The sequence below is a fragment of the Lissotriton vulgaris genome, chromosome 2_1 (assembly GCF_964263255.1).
Source record: "Lissotriton vulgaris chromosome 2_1, aLisVul1.2, whole genome shotgun sequence".
Classification (NCBI taxonomy): Eukaryota; Metazoa; Chordata; class Amphibia; order Caudata; family Salamandridae; genus Lissotriton; species Lissotriton vulgaris.
In genome coordinates, this window is record NC_141687.1 from 1,285,182,175 (window position 1) to 1,285,207,498 (window position 25,324).

Genomic DNA, 25,324 nt, shown 5'->3' on the forward strand with positions numbered 1-25,324 from the left:
CATATATTCCTTCATTAGGGTATCATCCTGGACGGACCGAGCGATGTACTTCCATTTACTAGGGTAGCCTCCTGGACGGACCAGTCGGTCTATTTCTACTAAATGGCCCATGAGTAGAGAGCATATGTCCTCCATAAGAGTAGTCTCCTGGGCGGACCATGCGAGCTACCCCACAATAACCAACCAGTGGGGAGTGGGTAGGACTGACGAATTCACAAAGGGGCATAACCTACCCTTTTCTACTTGCAAAGACTAGATAGAATATCTCTATTCCACGTTGTTTGCAGGCGGAAAATACCTCAAACGAAACAATGCCTGGAACAACAATGTCCAGGTTTTCAATCAATCAGTGGGGAGAAAAACAGGCATGACGGATTACAACGGGGACAAAAGTCTGCATTACCTGCCCTTCGCTATCCAAAAAGGAAGACAGAATATTTCTACTCGTCTCAGTTTGTAGACAGGGAAGATCTCAAAGAACAACCATCGACTATCAACCGACTTCAAACAATTCTTAAAGAACAACATCGATTATTAATCGACTTCAACAATTCTTAAAGAACAACAATCGGTTATCAATCGACTTCAAACAATTCAGTGGGGAGAAAGGTAGGCATGACGAATTACAATGGGGACAAAAAGTCTGCATTACCTACCCTTCTCTATCTGCAAAGAGGGACGACGTTCCTATTCGCCGCTGTTTGCAAACAGAGAATGTCTCGTTCTCAAAAGAGAACCAATATGTCAAGTAGCCCTCAAAGCTAAATGAACCAATACCAACAATGCCAGTATACAAATACCGGTTTTCAATACAAACAATCAACAATCAGCAATTTCGGTATACAAATACCGATTTTCAATACAATCAATCAACAATTGGGTGGATAGAACCACCCTACCAATCAGGCGTAGGAACGCCCTACTTAATCTTACCCGGACCGGACCATACGGATAGTTCTTCGACTTCCTCCTCCAGCGCCCGATCGTTCTCTTACTCCATGTAGCATTCCTGTGGGATTCCAGTCAGGACAATAGGTCACTGATGAGAGGTCTGTTCAGAATTGGTGAAGTTCTGCTGATCGGCCGCCGGGCGAGGGCCCTCTCAAGGCAGGCATGCCCCGATCATTTAGACGTTCACTTCTTCGTCTGGATCTCTCTTACCGAACCCTATGTCACTGATGGACCCCGCGTTGGGACGCCAATTGTGGAAAATGAAACCATAATCCTATCGATGCCCAGGCTGCTGGCGCAAACCGCCTCTTAGTTCCCATTCTGTATAATTACCAAAATAAAGAGACGGGCGCTGGGAGCAGGAATCAAGAACAGAGTTTATTTCTCATGAGGAGAGCATGTCATTTCGGACACGAAACACAGTGTCTTTCGGGAGGTGCTCTAACAAGTGAGCTGAGACTCTGGCTTTTTATACTCTACAGAACACATGATAACACAATCAGGACGGTGTGACGCAAAAGGAAAGACATCCCTATAATCCTCGTGGTGATCCTACCCATATACATTCACAATGGGGACCCTTGACCTACTGATAAGAGGGGAGGGCAATCACGCAACTGAGTGTTTTGCAGGATGTGTACGCCTGATCATAGCCCAAGGGGTGGGGTGGGGTGGCTAAGACCAATAGAGGTTCCTTTGAAGAGGAGTGACTTTATACAATAAGGGCAGTAAATGGTATCTCCTGGCTCAGGCGATGGCCTCGGACATGTGTGGTCAGCTGGACTCGGGGGGGGAAAGGGTCATCGAAGGAGTGGTATTAATGCCGCGTGGACAATTGAGTGCGGAGGGAAGGCTTGTCAACAGAGGGGCATTCATGGAAGGGAAGGAGGTGCTGGTCAGGCGCGGCCGTGACCCCCAAGGACAGGGTTTTGCGTAAGAAGAGGGTTTATGACTCGTTCATGTGAGGAGAAAGAGGGGGTCAGGGTGCGTGCAGGGCCGGGGTCGCGCAGAGAGAGAGAGATCTTATGACCCGTGCATGAGAGCGGGGGCAATCAGGTGCAGCTAAGGGGGGGGGGGGGGGGGGCTATGCCTGCTAGGGCGAAGGATGCCTCTTCAAGAGGGAACGGGGGGTTTGCGTGGGTCGAGCAAAAAGGGGGCTGCCTTTCAGGGCAGGGTCGTGTACATGCAGAAGGGGAGTCGGTGATTCTAATCTCAGGCGGGCAAAAAGGGCCAGGGTGCCTAAAATGGCTGTCATGTATACACGGGTACAGGCCTTTGCTGGCAGTAGGATGTAGTTAAATGCTTTACGGTATTCAGGGTACGCGCAGGGAGAGGAGTGGGAAAAGGGAAATGAACGTTGCTTATGTACATCAATATTTCTATTTTTCGACATCCTATAATCATCAAATGCAAGCAATACAGCCATGTGCAGGAGTCACCACTCCGTATTTTGTTTTGACACAAACCAGATGCCATGTTTCACGCTGGAAAGTTTAACTTCGGCTTCCCCCGTGCTGACTGAGGCGCACCTCGTTTTTCACAGGACAATTCTTTGAATAAAGAAATAACTCGGATTCCTCCCTGAGAGCGCATTATTCTATTTGATGGTGACTTCAAGGCCACTTTGTACATTTTTAGACACACGTACAAGGTACAATTGTTTTAAGTGATCAACTGCTTTTTTCACCACTATGTATAATTCGCTTTTTTATTATTTAGTCTCCATAATTTACTCTTATACCCACAGTTTATGTGACAACACAAACACTCTTACTGTTGACGCCACGACATACAATTGTCTGGGCATCCACGGCAACGGGTATTTTTTTGCACTACAATAGTCTATACTCATGTAACCATGTATCACGGGTCCTCAATATCATTGACGCCACGCTTTGTAATTTTTTTGTCTTATAGTCCTTGATCCCCAGTCCGAGTCCTGAGGAGAACTCTAGAATCACTCCGGGTTTGAAACGTGTACACCTGACACCTGGGCAAAGGCGAATAATACCTGGGGGTGTCATTTGGGAACTGGTTAAAATAATTTTTTTCCCCCCAGACAGTATACAACCCTCATGATAACTGTGTGACCCTTAGCCCCATATATAGGCAGGACCGTAGGAATTGAGAATGGTTTGCCTGTTTTTTGCATGTTAAATATGGACTGGATACCTGTAAAATATTTGCAGGACACTATCTTTTTTTGCATTTGGCGTTCATGTCTGAATTTATGTTTTCAAGATTGTGTTTTTGTTGTAGTGTTAACTGTTTGTTATAATGTCATAGGCATTGTATATTGAATGTTGTGTTGTCTATCTTATGACATCAATGAATATTTTAAACTGACGTGTGCATGAAATAAGTCACCAATGTCGTGGAATAAATCACATGAACTTAGTAATTTTTGCCTAAGTTAATTCAAAAAGTAATTGGTTAAACAACCTATCTGGTCATTGGATGAGCAGGCATGAGGTGCTGCAGTTCTGTTAAGAGGAAAGGCTGCCTGCGCTCAAGAGTCCAGCTGACCATACACGCCTGACACTTTGGATTATTGGGGAAGAAAACAATATTTGAGCTTCATCCGGGCTAGGTACTCTGTGAAGGAGGCTGTCTAACTAAGAGGATCCCAATAGCCTATTAACTGTTGCAACTATGTTCAAAGGAAATGTATCAGGGTGCCAAAGAATGTGTCAGGGTGCCAAATAATGTTTTGTTCTCCTTATAGCTGTACCTCTGCTACTTTGCTGGCCTGCGTTTATGTAGTGCCTCAACTAGCTATCTTTGACTAGCACCAGTGCTAAAATACTGATTCAATTTTTTTCCTCTTGATCCCTTTGAAAATCTATGTGAGAGTTAGGTAATTGGCTTTGTTCCACCAAAATGGATTTGACATGACACACATAGGGGGGTGCGCTTATGCTTAGCAGCAAGGGGGTAACCTCTTTCCCCTACCCACCCTATATGGGGTCCCTTCATTACACCTCTGTCCATCTATCTCTGCATCCTTTAAGCATTTCATGCATCCATCCATCTATCTATCTACCTACCTATCTGGTTATGCTTCCATACTTTCACCATTGCTTCAATTTTTCCTTTATCGTTCCGTGTAACCACTTTTTCAACATTACACTCTTTTTTAGCCATTCGTTCATGCTTTTCCCATCCATACATCCAACCGTTTTTATCCATCATTTCACCCTCCTTTTATCATTTCACATATCCATCCAGACTTCCATTCATTCACCCACCCATTCATTCAACCTTTCATCATTCTAACCATTCTTTCTTTCACTCAACCAAGCACATGTTGTATTACATTTTAGCCATCAGTCCTTTCACCCCTGCATCCATCTGTTAATGTTGCTGGCTCTTCCGTCTTTCTCAGTTTCTTCTTTTCTTGTCCTTCATTTCATTCTTCCTTCCAGCCTGCTCTCGCCCTCCCTCTCACACGGCCAGTAGCGTAGCCAGTGTACCGTGGGCCCTAGTGCAGGAAGGAAATGAGCCCCCCAGCTACTACTTGAATTATAAAATACAACAATGAACAGTGTTCAGTGAGGCCCTCAGGTCATGGTGCCGCTGTACATGCTGCAACAATGAAAGCTACATCCCTGCACACTCTTTCTTCCGCCATCCCATCATTTCACCTTTTGGGCCTCCTTATACTGTGATTAGTTTTGCAACACTGACCTCAGGAATGGGTTTCCCTTACTTTGTGTTTTTAAGAAATTGTCTGCAGAGCTGCAGACAGAACAGGCTCATAATTAGGTGTCACCAACACCCCTACTTAAGCTGTGAAAGCGGTATGGGGTGGTTCATGATGCCACTGCCTGGAGGCATTGCATTACTGAATGACATTGTACTTGGTACCAATGCCTTAAATTTACAATTGAAACCTGTATCTGGTGAAAGAATTAGGATTTCCCACCGTGGATGCGGAAAAGGCCTTTGATGCGGTCCACTGGCCTTTCATGTGGCAGATACTAAGGAAATTCGGACCCAAATTTATAGAATGGATTCAGTTGCTCTACAAGTCTCCGACAGCTAGGGTAAGGGTGAACGGGGCATCGTCAGAGGAATCTGAGATAGAAAGATGTACTAGGCAGATCTACTCTGGTTGCCTGTAACTGGAGCACTCCGTTCGATCGCTTGTCATCACTGCTGGTTGGACTCAAGATTATTTGCCATACAATTCAGGCCTGTTGTATGTTCATCTGTCAATTTGAGGGATTATATGAAGCCATAGCATGACTGCCGTTCTCGAGCATGTGGTGGATCACTTATCTGTTGTAGCTAGGTGGATCCTAAGGTAGCCTGCTCAATCACTCACAATAATAAATGTATGCAAATTGCATGTATTCCATCTCTTACTGTTCTCCCTTCTATTTAATGTCTACTTGCGATGGCCTAATAAAATATAAGAGCATCACTCATGCTTAATACTGAAACACTCCCCAAGTAGGCCACACCACAATGCACCACTCTACCAACTAATCATCAAACAGGATAAGTTTAGACACCATATGCAGATAAAGTGCAGGATATTGTATTGAGACGGGAAAAGACTCCAGACAAATGGATTCTTTGTTAGGAAAAAAAATCCACCAGAGATGGTAATGAACAAACATACCTCAGACTGCTTCAGTCCCCATGAACCGTACAGGGATACATGCAGCTCAAGAAGCCTACTGAATGCTAAATCAGAATGCCTTGTATTGAGGGAGAGAGTTGAAAAGGGTCCCATGTAACACATATTCAATTCATTGCCTACGCACCACTGCATCCTCATTTGGAGTTCAAGGTTATTTCAAATGCGATCGGTGACTCATTCCAGGTTTGCCTCACCAGAAAGAGCATGGTCTGTTGTGTATATCCAGATAATGTCATGATGATACCAATGCTATTCACAGCTGCAATTTTCTACAGATTTTTGAAGATTTGTCTGATGCTTCGTACCAGTCACACACTTGAGGATTTTTTTGTAACTTTTTAATTATTGTACGGACACTATGAATTTTCAGTAACTTTTTTTTTTTTTTTTTTTTTAAGTGTTTGACCTGTGGTATTTTGACCTGATATTTCAGGAAATCTTTTAACCAATCAAGGTTTTAGATTTTTGGAAATGTCAAATATTTTTTTTTAGTTGCTTCTAAGACTAGCTTGGGTATCATGGACAGATTCTTCATTCGGTGAGGTTCTTTAGACGCCACCTGCAATCCCTTGGGTTACTAATCCAAGTCCTGTACCAGCATCCCCCATAAAGGTGAAAAAGAAAGAAAAATGTATGCTTACCTATATCATGATATAGCAATATGGTATCCCAACTGTTATGATTATAAGGACAGTTACAAAGGATATGTTATAAACATTATCGGAAAGGAAGTAAGGAGACTCTTTCGTAGTTTCAGATGAGGTCATGGCATCATATTTTATCAAAAGACAAGGAAAGGTAGGTTACAGTTGTAGCGGCACTGTAATTTAAACAAATCATACCAGTTGGGATACCATATTGCTATTTCAGATTTACTACCCCAATCCCAGCGCGGTTGATGGGTTTTCGCTCCTGTAGTTTACACCTTTATCATGGTACTGCTGTGAATAAAGAACTTGTGGAAAAAGAAAAGCATCAAGGTTGTCTCAGCAGCAGTGCTACTGATCTGAATAGGGATAAACCATTCCAACCATTTCTCAAATCTGATCAATGATGTAGATTTGGCATCCGTGAGAGGGCACTCCGCTCAGACAGGTACAGAACTTGACCATGGCTAGAGTACTCGGTTAGTCTAGATGCTTGCTTTCGTTTCCCATGTTGTGTGTTTTCTAATGGGAAAATTATATGGATATTTGTTTTTAATTTAACTGGTTTCAGTAACTGGAAATGTGCGATGGCACCTGGTACAGGTTTTGCAAAACATGCGGCCAGTCAAACGCACACATACCCTGTACTAGCTCTAGCAAAGGCATCTAAAAGAGAGGAGAAAGGAGATAAAAATGCCTGTTTATTTGATACAAAAGTAATAGAAAATAATCAATATTAATTCTAAAGCATTGAAGAAGTCCTTCAATTTATTGTTGTGAATGAGCGCATGGTGACACAGAAGATGTTTTTGATTCAACAAGTGGATCATTTTTAAAGCTTTTCCAATACACTTTGAAACAAGATAAAAAAGCTAGCCAGAATGATATGCTCTATTCCACTAAATGCAAAACATACATCTAAATGTATCTAAATTCAAGTGATAGACACTTTAGCTGGCATGGTTCTCTTACAAGTCAAAAAGCTGTACAAAAGCAGTGATTTGAAGAGTTTTTGTATTAAAAGCGATTGCTCCTGTGATAAATGCAATATTACGTACTTCATGGTACGTTTTGTGAGCAAAGCCACACCAGAAGAGCATTTAATTGGTATTTTACAGATGGAATAATTAGATAATGAATATATAGCTGATCAGATTTTTAAGCCACTTAGTTGCCTGTGACATTAAACCCAGAGACATTTTAAGTTAGTGCTATGATGAAGTATCAGTGATGAGTGGATGCAATACAGATACAGAGATGATTAAATGAATACATTCCTTACATACACTGTCACAATCACCAGCTTAATCTTTTTGTCATACATGCCATCCAGAGCGAACTAAGGGCAAAGCGATTCTTTGATCTTTGTAATATGTTGTACAATTTCTTTCATTGTCATTATGTGAGGCAACAATTTAATGGACTCACTCTCAAACATCATCTTGAAATTCGATGGACTAGCCATTATGAGGTAACAAAATGTGTGGTTGAAAACAGGACCAAATTTCTGATCTTATATCAGACATATTTTTTCATAACGAAGCTTGTGGATTATTATATCATATTCAAAGGGAAAATGTTCATGTTATTGGGAAATGTTTACAAGATCAACTTTTATCTTTAAAGCCTGCTTATGCTGTGTTTCAGACCCAGCAAACAAATCTGTCTTTTACTGTTGAAGTTCTAAAGTCCACACTTAGTGCCCTAAAAGCAATTCGTACAGATCCAATATTTTATACCAAGCACTGCTCTTCAGTTGATGTGTCAGACAAAACCACATGTGTTAATCGTGGACCAAAAAGGAGGAGGACTCTCAACTGCTGATTTGCAGATTCAGTGGTACCTTCAACAGTTGGACAATCTTCAGATGACTCTTTCATTTCTCAACAGCAAGTGCTAGGAAACCCCTCTTGAACATTTTGAATGGAGCAATAGTTGAAATGGAAACAAGATTCTCCCTGAACTTACCTAAGCCATTTCTATCTTGGTTCCCTCACCACCTTATTTTCTTGATGTGAACAAATGTGCACCATTTCTAGTTCTAAATATTGTAAGCAAAGCTACTCTTGCAGTAGAACTAACTGTTATAAAACCATTGTTACAAAAAATGTCACAGATGACGAAGACTATGTCACGATTTGTAAACTGTTACTTGATTATGCTAAAACTTTCCCGGCACTTCATGAAATGTATGTATCTGCACAAGTTACAGGGGCTTCAACTGTAGCCTGTGAGAGCTCCTTTTCAACCCTATCCTGTGTCCTAACACCTTTCCAATGCACAATGATCCATGATCGGAAACAGAACTTAACTATTTTAACACATGAGAAGGAGCTCACTGGGAACTTATGTATGGATGGATTTGTAAGGGAGTTTTCAAAGAACAACTGAAGGTTACCTCTAGGATTGTAACTACTAGTTTTGCAATTGTCATGAATGAAAACTGCTGTCAGTTTTCAAAAATACTCCTTTCTTTTTTTTAAATGTGTTGCTCTTTTTAAAAAAATATTAATTTGTGAAAGTACATTGCAAAAGAAGGACAGGAAATTAAAAATAATAAAGCTCCTTTTGTGCAAAGAATTAAGTTTTGGACAAATTACAAGTAATTAGCCATCCTTTCTAGTGGAATGATGTCAAGGCTTTGGTGGGTAATAGGACCTCCTTAATCTTGAACTACTAGTACAATATGCTTGGCATTCAAGTGCTTGTGTTGAAGCCTGGCCTGCTAGTATTTGAGGGTTTGCGCTTAGGCAACGACATTGCTCTTACTTTCAAGTAACTCTCCAAATGCTCTGTATACACACAGAATCTATCCTTTGTATCATAGTGACTGAAGTAGATATGCTGTAATCTAGGCATTGTAGACTACATCCGTATGCGACAAATTGGTCCTACAGTGGCCCACCCGACTGAACCCTCGGCTCATCCAAATAAAAATTCCTGGAGCCAGCCCGGAATACAAGGATGATTTGAATATGGCTAGGTCATTACTGAGGTGTCAAGGTGGGAAAAAAATTATGGACTGGAATACGGTCTAAGTAATTACCAGTTGAAGAGGTCAAGCATTCAACCCATCACTTTTTGTTTAGCATTACTCGGTGCAACGCTCTCAGTGCGATAGGTATGCCCATATGTAGGTCCCTTGCTCGCTGTTCCAATGAAACCAACTTTCACAAAGCTGAAAAGGCCTAATTAGACCGAAATTGGTCTTGGGTTGCTTGTGTTCCGGTTTTTGTAGGACTGCCTGTCTTGACTGCAGCAGGACCAAAGCTAATGGCTAATGCATATGCCTGGGTTCAACTTGAAGTGGCGAAGGGGGATAAAAATAACAAGCATTAGGAATGTATTAGGGCTCGGGTTTGTTTGAGTTAGAGATAATGGCATTGTAAATGGCAATGTGTTTTAGGCATGTGTTTTGGAGTGGAAGCATGTGGTGTGTGTTGGAGATATGTGTGTTGGATTGGAATGTTATCAATGGTGGCATGCTGCACTTTAACGCATTATCTTTAAAAGGTAAAGTGAAGCATAGTGCGATAGGTACAATATTAATTGGTGGATGCGTTATCAATTGGTGTGTGCATTGATGGGTGGTGGATGTGTGTGCCTGTAGGAATTGTGCAGTGATGGCTGTTGGTGTGTGTGTTTGGTGGAAGCGTGTAGTGGTGGCTTGAGGTGTGTATGACTGGTGGTAGCGTGCAGTAAGAGCTGTTACAGAGTGTGGCTGTCAAGCGTACAGAGCTGGATGGTAATGCGTGTGATTGGTGAAAGGGTGCACTGACAGCTGTTGATGATTGTGCCAATTGAAAGAGTGGCTGGTGCACTGTCAGCTGTTGGTGTGTTTGTGTGTTTGGTGAAAGTTGCACTGACATTGTTAGTTGTGTGCGTGGGTGTTTAGCGGCACTGATGCATGGTCGTGTTTGTTTTTGGTGAAAGCGTACATTGATGGTTGTGCCTGGTGAAAGCATTCATTGACGGCTGGGGGTGTGTTGTTGTGTGTGTTGTTTTGTGTGTAGTGGTGAGTGAGTGGTGGTGAGTGTGTGGTGGTGAGTGGTGACGAGTGTGTGGTGTTGAGAGAGTGAGGTGTGTGTGTGGGTTGTGTGTGTGTTATGTGTGTGGTGTATGTGTGTGTGGTGTGTGTGTGTGTGGTGTTTTGTGCACACTCACACACTGCCCCTACACATTCACACACTGCTCACCCGCACACTCCCAATGTCACCCTGCACACTCACACAATGTGCACCCTGCACCCTTACACACTGACCCTGCAGTCACTCTGCACTCACTGTCACTTTACACTCACGGTCACTCTACACTCACTCTGCACTCACTGTCACTCTACACTCACTGTCACTCTCGCACTCACTCTGCACTCACTGTCACTCTCGCACTCACTCTGCACTCACTGTCACTCTCGCACTCACTCTGCACTCACTGTCACTCTCGCACTCACTCTGCACTCACTGTCACTCTCGCACTCACTACACACTGTTCACCCTGCACACTCACACTGTTTACCCTGCACACTCACACACTGCAGTCACTGTGACCAGTGCCTATGTGTGCGCGCAGTGCCGGTGTGTGTGTGTGAGCAGCCTGTGTGTGTATGTAGTGCCTGTGTGTGTAAGCAGTGTCTGTGTGTGTAAGCACTGTCTGTGTGTGTGTGTGTGTCAGCACTGTCTGTGTGTGTCAGCACTGTCTGTGTGTGTCAGCACTGTCTGTGTGTGTCAGCACTGTCTGTGTGTGTCAGCACTGTCTGTGTGTGTCAGCACTGTCTGTGTGTGTCAGCACTGACTGTGTGTGTGAGCACTGACTGTGTGTGTGAGCACTGACTGTGTGTGTGAGCACTGACTGTGTGTGTGAGCACTGACTGTGTGTGTGAGCACTGACTGTGTGTGTGAGCACTGACTGTGTGTGTGAAAAGTGCCTGTGTGTGTGTGAGCAGTGTATGTGTGTGTGTGTGTGTGTGAGCAGTGTATGTGTGCGTGAACAGTGTATCTGTGCGTGAACAGTGCCTGTGTGTGGGCAGTGCCTGGGTGTGGGCAGTGCCTGTGTGTGGACAGTGCCTATGTGTGGACAGTGCCTATGTGTGGACAGTGCCTATGTGTGGACAGTGCCTATGTGTGTGTGAACAGTGCCTATGTGTGTGTGTGTGAACAGTGTCTGTGTGTGTGTGAACAGTGTCTGTGTGTGTGTGAACAGTGTCTGTGTGAGAAGTGACCGTGTGTGTGAGAAGTGCCCGTGTGTGTGTGAGAAGTGACCGTGTGTGTGAGAAGTGACCGTGTGTGTGAGAAGTGACCGTGTGTGTGAGAAGTGACCGTGTGTGTGAGAAGTGACCGTGTGTGTGTGAGAAGTGACCGTGTGTGTGTGAGAAGTGACCGTGTGTGTGTGAGAAGTGACTGTGTGTGTGAGAAGTGACTGTGTGTGTGAGAAGTGCCTGTGTGTGTGAGAAGTGCCTGTGTATCCCTGCACCTAAAATCAACCTACTTGTCATGAGGCCCAAGGTTAGACACACAAGCACAACTGTTGCAACTCGTTCCTGCTCTCGGAGGTTTTGTTTTGTTGCTGAACAAGACATGAGACCCTTTGATGAGATGAGGAGAATGCGGCAAAATGTGGGACTGGTCGTAAGCCAGCGAAAAGAATTCCGTTTCGTACCTGGACGTTACTGTCTCCAATACAAACGCACTTACATACTTTGTGGGGTAATGAAGACTGTGTGGGTCTCATTGTCGGGGCACGACCAAGCCAGCTCTTCAAAGGCCAACACTTACACATGAAAGGATGCAGACGAACGCGCGCCCACCAAACTCACTGCAGACTGGTGAACGCGTCCCAAACATCTGGGGTCAATTACCGCGGCACCCTGACAGCTCGTAATTGACAATTTATTGCACTCCCCTGCGCGTGACCACACAGAATATGCAGGAAGTGCACAAACTGAAATCCATATGGCCTATTGAGTGAAGGCTACTAGAAACACAGCACTCTGAGGACCAATTAGCATGCAGATGCCAAAATAAACTACGGAAAAATCTCACGCAGTGAGGAATTTTTACTTCACTATTTTGAGCCCCGTAAAAATACGGCTCGGAGCTCCGCCCCACTTTTGACGAAGTGGTGACGTAGGCCGAGCCCTAAAAAGGTGGACTGGGATGCAGCCCTGAAAAATTACCAGTGGCTGGGATTAATTCAAGCATTCCATCCATCGCTCTTCTGTATTCCTCAGAAGTACTAGGTAGCACCAATCCAGACACCAGCACGTCCACAGGTACCAACACCAACCATCACTGTGTTATTCAACAGCCGTATTTCTGGTACAACCTAATATTACCCAGTCTCTCCATTTAACTCAACTACCTCTGATAAGTGAACTAGTAGATCCCAACCATGCATCTTTACCTGCTCTTTCCAAAAATCACATACTAACTGTCCCCGCTTTGCACAATCACCTCACAACTACAATGTTTCACTGTCTGCCAATCTATCATTCAAAACCACGTCTAATTTCCAGTACCCGTAGACACCATATTCGCTCCAACCAATATCAGTGGTGGTATTTATTTTGTGCTGACCTCCAAATATAATTGTTGGTACCCAAGAGTGCCTGAGGTACCCAAGAGAGCAGTCATTGCCCTGGACAACAGGGAAAGTAATCATATTTTCGAGAATAAGAATCTTGAGATAGCCTTAACAAATAGGAACATAGCTACAGGTAAGACAAAAAGTAGCCACAATCTCCCAGAGATAGAGTTACCCAGCATATACCAACAGGTTCACCCCAACAACAGCCTGTCTCTCCTCCGTCCAGACGGGAGCTAGAAAATCTCAGTTCACAATCGAACAAGACTTACAAGGCCTTTCAACTCGCTATCAGAGATATGAAGAACATTCTACACCTCTCAGAAAAATCTCTCAAAAATGTTGCTTTTTCAGAAATCAGTACACGTACCCCATAGCAAATTAAATACTATCTCAATGTCATTAACGAACAGACTATACCGACCTCGCAATCAACTTGGATATCTGACAGATAATGAGATGCAAATCCTATTGCTATTATATGAATCATCGTCCAACCTCCCACCTAAGGTAGATGAACATAACATTCAATCAGTCCTAATTCAAAGACTAACCACAGAAAAACAAATCTTAACAATCTGAAAAAAGTGACTTTAATTCCGGAAAAGCAAGAATCAATGAGAGACATTCCACAGAAACCGATCTTGTGTCTACTACTTAACTGTCGCTCAGCAAAGAAACATGCTGCAGACATAGCTGACCTCATATTAAACCAGGAAATTGATGTAACTATCCTACAGAATCATGGCTATCGGAATCATCCTCCCCATGCCATGATCTATTAGTCCCACCGAACTGCAGCATTGTGAGACTAGACAGGCTAAACAAAACAGATGGAGGCATCGCCTGTATTCATAGGTCTGACATTGCAATTACAAAAGTTCACTCGGAGGCCCATGAGTCATGTGAATACCTCCGTTTATCCTTAAGATACATAGATAACCAACTTTGCACACTACACGCGTTTTACCACCCCCAGGCAAAAACACCATGTTCATAGACCAGCTGATAGAAATCATCACAGCAAACTCTGCTCCTCCATCCAATGACATCTTCTTAGCAGACTTCAATCTTCACTGGGAAGATCACAATAATACTCAGATAAATTTGCTCAAAGACTTCCTGGAAGATCAATCTTTGGTTCAAGAATGCCAGCTACCAGCCCATATAAAAGGCTCTACATTAGATTGGATTAGCTCTAAGAAAAAAGCTGTTGATACAATCGAGATCATCCCTTGTGACTGGTCAGATCACCACATCATTACCTTCAAAATACCCTACATAAAAAGCAAAACATCCTCACAATTAATCAAACCCAGGAAATGGGTTTGTGACACCAGTGGGCTTAATATGGAGCATCTTGTAACACGATGTGAGAAAAAACTACAACCTCCTAATAACCTGGCAGACGTCAGCGAACTCACGGAATACTACAACACCACGATGACGAAAATAATTGATGACATAGCCCCTTTAAAACTAAAAAGAATACCGGACAAAGATAAAAACCCTTGGTTTAACGGATCCCTAAACAAAGAAAGACGGTCACTCAGACTAACAGAATGAAAATGGAGACAACACCCGTCCTCACCCCATCTAAAACTACTAAGACGGGACAGAAGCACCTACAATAAAAGTATTCTCAAATCAAAAAAAGAGACTTCTTTAGAAGAGAACTGGATAATGCAAAAAACAGACCAAGGAAACTCTTCGAACTGCTAAAAGATCAATCCAACAAAACTGCCAAATCCGCACTAATAGCACCAAAATCAAACATCAGCTGTAAAGAATTCCTTTCCTTCTTTACAGCCAAATCCCTGAAGGTGGATTTCAAGAATGATGCGGAGATCCCTCCAATCCAAAAAAGCACTCCACCTAAGTACAGTCTCAACCAGTTCAGGCAATGCCCAAAAATAATGCTCTATGGTCAGAATCCAAGTTATATGACCCCAAAGATATTGCCAAAACACTATCGACCATAAAACCAAACAATCATTTCAATGATCCTCTCCCCTCAAAATGCTGGTCTACAATAAGCCACTTGTTCATCCCCTCTTGGACCAAGATTATTAAAGCTTCGCTTTCTCAAGACTCAAGAACCAGACTGCCTAAAAACAGGGCATGTCATTCCAAACTTTACAAAACCTACAGAGAACCCCTCAGACCTTAACAACTTTCGACCGGTAACAAACATTCCTGTGCTAGCCAAAGTTATGGAAAAATGTGTTCAACAACACTGAGCCAACACATTTCTGAATTCAAACTTCTGAATGACTGCCAATCAGGGTTTAGACAAAATCACAGTACTGAAACAAGTATTCTTCATATAGTGGATGATGTTCTACTTGCCCTAGAACGCAATAAAACGTGTCTCCTAATTCTGCTCGACCTTTTGTCTGCATTCGACACAGTAAACCATACCAAAATACTAGAATGACTGGAGGAAAGGATGTGTTTAGTGAACACAGCACTATTATTTATTTATTGTTTGTGTATTTTATAAAGCACGCAGCTACCCCAATGGGGTTTCCCGGCACTAAGAGTGGTTTAGATCCTTTTTAGAGAACAGAACGCAAAAATTCATGATGAAACAAACACTATACCCTGCTCTATTCAATCTATATGTAGAACCATTAACTGAAATTTTACAGCAGGCAAACATTTCCTTCCACATGTACGCAGACCACATACAGCTATATATCAGGATTACATCCATGGAAGGGATCATCATCATGAACCAGGCTTTAAAGAGGACCGTTCATTGGCTAACTAATAATCATCTCAAGCTTCACCCACATAAAACAGAATTCCTTCTGATTTCCCCGCGGAAAAGTGCTACGATTATAATGGAATGGACCAAGCTGATCACTGCGCTACACTGAGTCTGGTAGACTCAACCAAGTCACTAAGAATTGTGCTAGATAAGAACCTGAACATGCAAACCCATATTAACACGATGCAAAAAATGCCTGCTTCAATTTAAGCTATCATAGAAAACTGAAACCTTTCTTAGCTATTCAGACCTCCAAACGGCAGTCCAGGCATTAGTCATCTCGAGGATCGAGTACGGATGCACAACTCTATCAGGACTACCCAAGATTTCAACAGTCCCGTTAAAAGCATGTCTAAATGCGGCCACGAGACTTATAACAGGCTCCAAAAAGTTTGACCACATCACCCCTCATCTGAAAGCGCTTAATTGGCTACCTTTCCAAGCAAGAATTTAGAACTCACTCCCACCATGCATTAGAAGAAGCTTGTCGACATCAGCTTTAAAAAAAAAGAAGCTAAGGGGGCGTGGCTAAGATGGCGGCGGAGTAGGACGTGTCCTTGTGTCCCTCCGGCGCCACGAATTTTAACGCATTGCTCAGCACCCTCTTGGGACCTCCATCGTTGGCGATTTGGGGCCACCTGACGTCCTGTGGCTGCGGCGGACCGGCCATATCTCGCTTATCGGAGCGATATTCTCCCGCGGCCGCATGTGAGGCCTGGAACACGCTGGGGCCAGGCGCCTGAGTTAACTCTGGTGGCGCGAGCGCCCGAGGCTGTGGGGCGGCGATGCAGGAGATCCGCACAGGCGAGAGACAGCAGAGTCGGAGCCTGCAACTGACTCGGGCTTTGAAAGGCAGCGACGGGAGGGTGAAGACGGTGATCCCCGGTGCCCAGGAGACATGGAGAGCAGGGGGCGGGAGACGGGCCCGAGGAGCGCTGAGACAGCAGAATTGCCCACTTGAGGCCGAGGCTTTGAGGCCTGGGTGGGCCTAGTCTTCCGGTGAAGCGAGTGGAGCCCCCGTTGAGCTGACGATTTGCGGCCACTGAATACCCTGGTGAGAAGCGAGGGCGCCTAGGGCTTGAACAGCGTGGGAGCGAGAGCAGTGCAGTGCAGGGCTACCCTGTCGGTGGTCCCGAATCGTTCAGCGCGACCCTTGGAGGGAGCTGGGATCCCCGTCATCCGCCAGGCCAGGCCCCCACCGACAGGAAACGCGACCTGGTGCGGTCTGAGCCCGTTGGTGGCAGCGGCGGGAGACACCAAAGAGGAGCACACCCTGAAGCCAGCAGGACTGGAATTAACGCAAGGTGGTCACCCGAGGGGCACCCCAAGAATCGGTGGCGAGGCCAACCTGGTTGCCGAGGGTCTGGACGGCCTTTGGCGCGAGAAGAACCGGGTACGATCCCAGAGCTGAGACTGCCCCCCGGAGCACTATCATCCGCTTGCTGGCTACTGGACCGCCATCGCTTGCTGCAGCTTGGGGCTGAGGGAGCAGGGTGCCTCAGGTCCACACCTGGAGCGGGCCGCAGGAAGAAGTTGCGCCGACCCCTGAACCGAGGAGGAGCGGCGGCCGACCTACCAGGAGCCGCGGCTTTGGAGCGTACGACGGCGACCGTGGATGTGGCATAGCCCGAGCGGCCTGCAAGGCGATACAGTGAACTCAGGTACGCCGGCGTACTCCCCGCGACTGCAAACACCGGCTGGGCTGGCCCCCGCAAAATCCCAAATTGGTGACCAGCCTCCAAGAAACCTCATTGCCTGGTGGAACGAGCCGCACAGTCTGGGAAGGCGCGAAGTGTAGGTCAGGCGCGGACGACAGAGGAGAACGGGAGAGAGGTGGATCTGGAGGACTTGGGCAGCAGCACTGACGCCTAACCAGGTTGGGGGGGCGGGGAAGTCACGGCCTAGCCCACGGAGAGACTAGTCCGGAAAGAAGGGCAACACGAGACCTTGCCCAGCTCACGGGGGCCCTGGGCAGCTAATATGGCGGGCAGACTGCGTAAGGACAAACCCGGCAAGGAGGGCCTGCCCAAGGGAGCTAAGCCGACGACACCTCCTGGGACCAACAAGTCGCCGCCTCGGGGAGAAGATGATGCTCCGGCCACCAAAGCCTTCATGGTCGAATTGTTCACGGCCATTAAGGAGGACATATCAGAGCTCCACTCGCAGCTGGCGACAGATCTGCGTGAGGTGAGGAGAGACTTGGACGAAGTGGGAGAAAGGGTGGCGACACTAGAGGAACACGACGTGGGAATGGCAGAGGACGTTCACCATCTGCAACAAGATGTCCTCTGACTCACAGAACAGAACCTAGACCTCCAAGCTCATGCCGAGGACCTGGAAAACCGGTCGCGCCGCAACAAGGTTAGAATTCGAGCAGTGCCTTGGGCCGGAGAGGGCAAGGACTAACGGGGGTATGTGGAGGACCTATTTAAGCATGTTCTAGGAGAGGAAGACCTTCAAGAGATACGCATGGACAGGGTCCACCGAGTGGGGCTGCCGCGGGGCCCGAAGGCTCCCCCTCTAGATATACTGGTCTGCGTCCATGATTTCCAGCTGAAAGAACGCATACTCAGAAAAGCACGAGAAGCCGGCCCCCTGCAATTGCGAGACCATCGTCCCCAGCTTTTCCAGGACCTGGCAGCTTCGACCCTGCAGAAGCGTAGGGAGTTCCGACCAGTCACCAGTTTCCTACGTGACCAGAATGTGGCCTATTCTTGGGGCCACCCTTTTTGCATCATCTTTCGGTGGAAGAACAAAGTGGTTCAAGTCAGGTCCCTGGCTGTGGCCATGGAGGTCCTCGGTCTAGAGGAGTCTGCTACAGCATCCACGGACACACGCTTTCCTGAGAGACGACGACAGCGCTCTCCGGCCTGGCAGAGGGTGGTCCGGAACACAGCATCGAAGAAACCAGACCCATCTACAAGCCTTCATGAGAGGGCGGCGGCAGTAGCCTCCGTGGCACTGGTGACTGAAGCGGCGAGACAGGAGGATCCCTCTGCTGAATGAACCCCCGAGAGGGGTTACCGCTGGCGTCTGAGGGACACGACCCCACCAGATCTCACAGGTACTCTATGCCCTCCCTAAGGGAGAGGCCCCGTGGAAGGATAAGGGTGGACATTAACCACGTCCATAGATTGCGACCCTTACGGTCACACCCTGATCCCCCCTGTGGGGGGTCCAGCTGTTAGATTTTATCGCTGTGCCTAGTACACCTGATTGAGAAAGCCAACAAATTCAAAATTCCGTTGGCACTCGTGGGCCTAGATGCAGAGAAGGCATCCGACAGGGTGAACTGGGGGTTCCTGTTCCAAACCCTGACTGCATTCGGCTTCTCCGCCAAATTTTTGACGATGCTCAGAGCCAACTACAACTCCCCCCGATCCAGAGTGGCGGTCAATGGACACTTTTCGGCCTTCTTTCTACATTCCCGGGGTACGCGACAGGGCTGCCCCCTCTCCCCTTTGTGCCTGAGATTTTATCGCTGTGCCTAAGTTTGGAGGGGGGGGGGGGGAGTAGTGGTGGTAGCGAAGGGTTGGGCACTAATGTGCATTGCAGATTGGAGGTAGCCAGGCAGGCAAGCTGGGATTGTTTGTGGAGTGAGTTGGTTTGGCTGCTGAGCGAGATGGACACTTACCGACTTGGGGAGCGCACACAGGGGAGAGACATGACTGCAGTGAGGCGAGGCTGGCCCGCGCAGGAGATGGGGGTGAGCGCACGCCCCAATGCTGAGCATGACCTGATGTTTTATTCCTGATGTCGATCACACTGGGGTCCTGGAATGTAAAGGGGTTGAACTCCCCCCATAAACGTCAGAAGGTCTGGAAATACATTCTTGACCACCACCTAGACATAGTGGGCTTGCAGGAGACTCACCTAGCACGTTCAGAAGAATCACGCCTCAAAAACAATCAATTTCCCCTTATATACAAGTCATCAGCTATTACAAAACACAAAGGAGTTGCCCTTCTATTCCGATTAACCCTACAATTCCAACCTTTGGAGGTACGGGGGTACAAAGAGGGGCGTTGGCTTCTGGTTAAAGGCAAGCTAAGGGGCAAGGTATGCACATTCCTGGTCTTATATGCCCCCAATGTGGGTCAAAATAGATTTCTCCAGGACCTATGGAGGACGGTGTTAGACACTGTCGAAGGGCCACTGATAGCGATGGGAGACTTCAACCTGGTTTGGGATACGGATATCGATTGTACTGGTCACCAGAGATCCAACACTGGGGTGTTCTCTGCTGATACACGGTTATTAATGTCAGATATGGGGCTAATAGATGGGTGGCGCTCTCTCTATCCACACTCGCGGGACTATACTTTTTTCTCCCACGTGCACCACTCCTATTAGCGCCTACATCATTTTTTTCCTGAGTCAAGCTCTTAGAGGGGACCTGCGCGAAGCTGAGATCTTCCCCTTATCGGTATCTGACCACAGTTTGCTTGCTATCGGCCTACGATGGGAAATAGCCCCTACAGCCCACCGTAAATGGTACTTTCCGGCCCCCATGGTCCGAGACAAGGCTTCCTGCGTCGGGCTCCAGAAGGCCATTAACGACTTTTTTGACCTAAACCCCACCAGCGATACTTCGGTTCTCAACACATGGGATGCCTTTAAGGCTTCCATACGCGGTAGCTGTATAGCACTTACTGCAGCTCTTAAACTTCGGAGACAGGACAGGGAAAAATTGGAAGAGGAGCTTTCTTCTCTTGAATTGGACCATAAACAAACTCCCTCCAGACTGACCTTGCGACAGCTGGCGGCAGTGAGGGGCAAGCTCAAGGCTCATTATAACAATAGAGCGGAATACACACTACTGAAATTACGGCACCTCTCCTACTCCCAAGGGAACAAGGTGGGGAAACACCTGGCCCGGCAGTATTCGAGAAAAAAAGAGAGAAAGAATACATCGGGGTATAAAGGACGCACATGGGGCCCTAACGCACAATGACGAAATCAAAGCAGGTCTCTTTGGTAGTTTCTACGAGGCACTGTACGTGGGAGACACCCTAAGGTACAAACTGCAAGGAAACTACTTGTCCATGCTACCACTGCCCCAGGTATCAAAGGAGTGGAACGAGGCGCACACTGCCCCCTTCACTAGAGAGGAGATCCTTGCTGCCATCAAGGCCTTGAAACCCCACAAAGCCCCCGGGTCGGATGGCTAAACAGCCATATTTTACAAGACCTTCGCCTCCGAGCTGGTTGACTTTATGACAAAACTATTTAATAGCATGGCGGAGGAGGGAGCGGCCTCGGTTTCCATGGCAGAAGCTACCATATCGGTCATTCCCAAACCCGGGAAAGAACCCTCTAAATGCTCCTCGTACAGGCCGATTGCCATCCTCAATCTAGACGCCAAACTCTACTCGTCTATCCTCGCCACTAGGCTCCAGGATTTAATGCCGGCGCTTATTCATCCGGACCAATCCGGTTTTAAAAAAGGCAGACAGGCACACGACAACACCAGAAGAATAGTACACCTGATTGAGAAAGCCAACAAATTCAAAATTCTGGCGGCACTCGTGGGCCTAGATGCCGAGAAGGCATTCGACAGGGTGAACTTGGGGTTCCTGTTCCAAACCCTGACTGCATTCGGCTTCTCCGCCAAATTTTTGACGATGCTCAGAGACAACTACAACTCCCCCCGATCCAGAGTGGCGGTCAATGGACACTTTTCGGCCTTCTTTCCGCATTCCCGGGGTACGCGACAGGGCTGCCCCCTCTCCACTTTGTTATTCGCCCTGAGCATCGAGCCGCTGGCAGTGGCAATTCGAGAGGACCAGGCTATTACGGGGATTCCCTTCACGGGAGAGGAGCACAAAGTCACCTTGTTTGCGGACGATGTCCTACTTTCGCTTGCGGACCCTGCTTGCTCTCTTCCTCAAGTACAGACGGTCCTGGACCGCTTCGAGAAGGTGGCGGGCTTTAAGGTCAATTTTGAGAAATCGTTTATCCTGAACCTTACTCTTCCCTTGGCTGAAGTCGCCTGTCTCCAACCGCTCACGCCCCTTCAGTGGTCCACCTCTTCGATAACGTACCTGGGAATCCAGTTGACTCCCACGGTGGGTAAGCTTTACTCTGCAAACTTCCCCCACTTCTCGCCGAGATTCAGCGGTCCCTGGCCCGATGGAAGCATATGTTCATCTTGTGGATGGGTCGGATCCACGCAATTAAGATGACTCTTCTACCCAAGCTACTGTACCTTTTTCAGGCTTTGCCCATCGCCCTTGAAGGGGATTTTTTCCGGCGAACTAAAACAATGATGCTCCGATTCATTTGGCAAGGGGGTCGAGCGAGATTCTCCTTTGCCACACTGAGACGCCCGAGCAGGGAAGGCGGAGTGGTTTTACCCTACATGCATCTATATTATAAGGCAGCCCAACTCCGTGTTCTGGTGAAATGGTCCCAGCCCACCTCGGAAAAGCATTGGCTACACATGGACAGAAGTGTGACAGGGAGAACAATATGGGACTTAATTTGGAAACCCAAGGGAGACAGGCCCAAGAACACCTATATTAGTACCCCCACTAGCACTACACAGAGTCAGGGACTCTGTTTCGGGGAATGACCGATGGACAACATTCCCTTCCCCCTTTACACCTATACACTTTAACCCTGCTTTCACACCGGCGGCACTCGAGGGCCCCTTCGATGCCTGGAGGGAGGGAGGTTGCCTAGCGCTTACGCACTTATTCCATGGCTCTGCCATACTCACCTTTGATAATCGTATGAGGGACTATGGGGTGCAGAAGACGGAACGATACCACCATACCCAGTTCCCACACTGGGCCTTGTCCCCGTCGGTGAGAGACTTAGCCACTAGGTCCCCCACGCCTTTTGAAACTTTTTTATCAAAGACCTCTGTGATGCGAGGAGTCATCTCCTTTATCTATGGTCTCCTTTTGACTACTGCCATATCCCCTAGACCCCGCTACATGTCCCATTGGGGGGAGCTACGGGGCAGAGATATCACTGACTCTGAATGGTCCCACTTATGGTCTGATAGAGCAAAACATAACCACTCGGTGGAACTTCGGGAGGCCCATCTGAAAACGATGATGGACTGGTACATGTACCCGGCCAAGCTTCAGCGGATCTTCCAGGGTTCTACTGACAGGTGCTGGAGGGGTTGCGGCCTGGTGGGGGACTTCTGCCATATCTGGTTGGACTGTCCGGTTATCCGTCCATACTGGACTGAGATACTTTCACATATCAAAGAGATCTTGGGCTACCCAATAGCAGATTCAATGGCTCAGGTCCTGCTGGGCCTTAGAGACCCACTCCTTGAATTCCAGACAAAAGCGGATAAGAAGATATTGTGGCTATGCATAGGAGCGGCCAAGACAACCCTGGCTGCGGCTTGGAAGTGCACAGAGGCCCCGGCGATCTCCCTTTGGTATGCGAGACTCTGGCGCTAGTTAAGTATGGAGAGAATGGCTGACATATTTCTAGATGATTTTAAAAACTTTGAATTTCACTGGGGCCCTCTGGTCCGGTTTCTTTCCTCCGGGCTGCCATCTGCGGTGTGTCCATCCAGTGTTCGATCCCTCCATCTGTTTCAAGTGTGATTGACGCTCTATTCAGACGAATTACTACCCTTCGGAATGCTACCACCACTGGGAGGGGGAAGGAGGGGGGGGGGAGGGTTTTTTCTTCTAACATAGGGGTTCTGTTGTTCCTTTACTTTGCTGTGATAATTCTATGGCGACATGGGGGTAGGATAGACTGGGCCTCATGGTACTTCTGGTCAGAGACGATCCATGTTCTAAGGGGTCTTAAACTGTTCTGAATGCCTGTTCGGAGATGGTCCTAACCATGCTCCGTGAATCCTGCTATGACCCGACCGCCTCTGGCCTTGTTTTGCATTCCCCCCGGAGGCCCCGGACTATACATGCTTTGGTTTTCTAACTTGCCCCCTGCGTGGGGAACTTGGCGGGATTGTCGCATGGTTCTATGATTAAAAATTGCCAATAACCACAACTTTGACCAAAAAAAAAAGGAAGAAGCTAAGACCTTTCTTATGAGCAAATTCTTCCCATAATACCAGTAGACCAGACAGTGTTAGGCTACTTTCCTAGTCACACTCCTTGATAATACAAATCGATCTCTAGTTGTCTTTAGGACATGTATATATGATTGTAAAAACACAAATGTCTCTCTCTCAAATTGATGCATACATGATTTTGTAGGCACAAATGTCTCTCTCTCTCAATGTGTTGTATGCGTTTTATTTTTTCTTTAAGTTTTGTCAAACCTGCTGGCTTAAGACTAAGGCTATGTAAAGGTGAAGCGCTTTGATACCCTATTTCGGGTCATGCCCGCGCCATATAAAACACAGAATAAATAAATAAATAAATAAACAAACAAACAAACCACTCACAGCAAATCACCGCTTAACCAAATGTTTTGCAATGGAGAGAAATTCTCTTTCAACTGCTAAATTCACAAGCATCATCATCAACTGGACCTGTGGTACTTACGAGTAGCATTAAAACACAGTGTTGAGAAACTTGTGTTCACCATCCACATCGTATGAAGTGCTCTATATACACACACATTAAATACTATCAATAAGCGAAGGAGTGTGGTTCGGGATAAACCTGGACATATGTTGTTACTGCACTTACCTTGTTCCGCATCACGGTGTGGTTAAAGCTGTAGATGTTCAGAAGTTCGCCGTTAACGTGATCCGAGTAGACTTTGTCAAACTCGGCATCTTGCTGGGAGATTACTTTAACGGTAGGAGCATTCGGGAATTCCACGGCTATCAGAGGCGCCACTGGCAGAAGCCAGAGCAGAAGCCACATGTCCACGGCCCGCATGCCGTGAGGGGTCTGCCTGCTGGAGAAGGCGAAGGCGCGAGAGCTCCAGGGTGTCGCCGTCTGACTTCCAGCATCACCAGGGGCAGAGGTTCAAACTCAGCACATTGTGCAACACCCCGGCGGCATCGCACAGTCACGAGCTCCACTTCCTCGTTTGAAGCAACCGATCAAAAGCAGAATAATGGACAGGAGACGGGCAGTCAGATGTGTCAGAACACGGAGGCAGGGAGTGGCAAGGAAGCAGACTGTGTAAACAAAGAAATATTGAAATGTAAATATTCCGTTAAGCAGGACTGCGCTTCCTTGTAGAGAAGAGAAGCAGACAGACAGGGATGCAGCTCCTGCCTGGCTGACTGGCTTCTTAAACTGGAGTAGAAGTAAACTCCTTCTCCGCTACCTGCAGCAGGCACACTGCACCTCTACAGCCTACCAAATAGGGTTTGCTAATCCACTACTTTCAACCTCAAGCCCGTTGTTGATCTTTACATGGGCAATATTTGTGTATAAGTGCAGTACTTCCGGGTCGCATGACAGCCAATCCCATGATTAAATGTGATCGGTGTGTGGAGGAAATCGTTATGTGTAAGCGGCACTAGTATTGGAGAAACTACAGCCAATACTGGCGCGAGGCACACAATTGCAAAAGTGCTCATTGGTTGGGGTGGCGCACGTGCCTTTCAGTATATAAACACTGCCCATGGGCTTGATTACAATATACGGCGCTAGTTATCACACCTGGTAAATAACGATGTTCGTTATTTATCAGGTGTGATAAATAGATCCTGTTACGAGTTGACTTAGCTGCCAAGTTTCTCAGGGCCAATATGATGTGCACACAGCGCATGTTTTTTTTCGTTGAACCCTGGGACTCGTAGTCCTGTTTAATAAGGGAATAAGC

The 25,324-nt window shown here is 46.7% G+C and overlaps 1 protein-coding gene across 2 annotated transcripts in view; it reads right to left on the bottom strand.

Annotated features, from left to right (window-relative positions):
- SIDT2 (SID1 transmembrane family member 2) overlaps positions 1-24,955 on the bottom strand; it is a 292,970-nt gene extending 268,015 nt beyond the window's left edge. Inside the window, exon 1 of one of the 2 annotated variants that reach the window (XM_086957049.1) lies at positions 24,232-24,955. In XM_086957049.1, coding sequence (XP_086813175.1) covers positions 24,232-24,426 — 195 coding nt within the window. In that variant the 5' untranslated portion in view covers positions 24,427-24,955. The remainder of the gene's footprint in view (positions 1-24,231) is intronic. The other variant, XM_086957048.1, reaches the window with a different exon arrangement.
- Positions 24,956-25,324: the final 369 nt, after the last annotated feature.